This window comes from Cricetulus griseus, chromosome 2, assembly GCF_003668045.3.
Source record: "Cricetulus griseus strain 17A/GY chromosome 2, alternate assembly CriGri-PICRH-1.0, whole genome shotgun sequence".
Lineage (NCBI taxonomy): Eukaryota > Metazoa > Chordata > Mammalia > Rodentia > Cricetidae > Cricetulus > Cricetulus griseus.
The window spans coordinates 171,015,146-171,016,603 of record NC_048595.1 but is presented as its reverse complement, the minus strand read 5'-3'; the positions used below and the strand labels follow the sequence as shown (position 1 = coordinate 171,016,603).

The 1,458-nt window shown below is 41.7% G+C and overlaps 1 protein-coding gene across 1 annotated transcript; it reads right to left on the bottom strand.

The window, feature by feature from the left end:
- Positions 1-288: 288 nt before the first annotated feature.
- On the bottom strand, positions 289-1,182 carry Mc2r (melanocortin 2 receptor). The gene has a single exon (XM_027402624.2). It carries the CDS (start codon positions 1,180-1,182, stop codon positions 289-291), a length of 894 nt encoding a protein of 297 aa, XP_027258425.1.
- Positions 1,183-1,458: the final 276 nt, after the last annotated feature.

The following is a 1,458-nucleotide window of genomic DNA, read 5'->3' as shown; positions in this document are numbered from 1 at the left end:
GTACCCATAGAAGAACAAATATTTGCTTACCCCCAAATCCTCACATTTGTATTGATATATGTACTTTGTATACTGTCCCTTTTAGCCCACCATTTCATCTCTCTAGATATGATATAAAATTTGCAGCTGCAGTAAGTCTTCATTAGAAGGCCAGCTATGCTAAACTAGTCAGTTTAATAGATTGTCTCCATCTATTAAAGAAAGAAAGACTGCCAAGATGCATCAACACTTGTCAGACTGTCATGCCATTTGGTCCCTTCACAATATTCAAATCAAGGATCAAAAATTCTACCGATACCTGTGGCAGGAGAACATCTTTTTGAATGCATCCCTGAGCTCTGGGCTCCGAAAGGCATATATAAAGGGGTCAATGACTGCATTGCACATAATCAACATGCCATTGATCTGGAAGAGAGACATGTAGCAAACACAGTAAGGGTTACTTGGGCAGAAGGTCATTAAGAGGACATGGAGGATGAAGGGGGCCCAACAGAAGATGAAGACTCCAAGAAGGATTGTCAGTGTGATGGCACCTTTCATATTGGCTCTGGGAAGAGTAGAGATCTTTCTAGCATGGGAGCGGGCAAGTAAGAACATATGAATGTAGAGACACAGGATGAAAACCAGCATCAAAGGGAAGAGCGATGTGAAGGTGAGCACTGTGGGGACGTGGTGGGAGAAGATCACCATGGCGATGCCACTCCCCGTGCAGAATATCCAGATAACTGTTAGGGTGATGATGGTGCGGCGCATAGTCACGATGCTGTGGTATTGCAGGGCATGGAAGATGGTGATGTAGCGGTCAGCGGCAATCACAGACAGGCTGAAGATAGAGCCCAGCAAAGAGAGGATGAACATGCAGTCGATGATGTCGTCTGCTGTACTTTCAAAATTGCCATGAGGCTGGAGATAACCCTGGTTTCTGAACATGATGAGGATGTTTTCCAAGATTTTATACAGACTGCCCAACATGTCAGAAATGGCCAAACTGCAGATGAAAAAGTACATGGGGCACTGGAGGTTCTTATTCTTGACCACAGCCAGGAGGACAATCAGGTTCTCCAGAACTCCAATGATGGAGATTATGAAAAATATCTCTTCTGGCAAAACTACATCAGGGCAATCTGAATTGTTTCTTGCTGTGTCATTGGTGTGTTCATACGGATTGATAATGTGCTTCATTCTTCCCGCTTGGGGTTAAGACAGGGATGGTGCTTGGATTTAGCCAGACAGAAATCTTGATTGGTTCTTCAGAATATTTTCTTTGTGTGGAAATATCTGAAGTTAAAGAGAACATGTAAAAACACATATTTCAGAAAGACTACAGAATAAAAACAAGCAGCATTAGCTTTAACAAAACTATATTTCTTCCATAAACTATTAGATGGTGGTAATGTAAATAAAACATTATACTAAGCCTTTATTAATCCACTTATGAGTAATATTTGCTGGGGAATT

Bases quoted from the DNA above. Each gene is read 5' to 3' on its own strand.
- Mc2r (XM_027402624.2), bottom strand. From the start codon at position 1,182: ATGAAGCACATTATCAATCCGTATGAACACACCAATGACACAGCAAGA.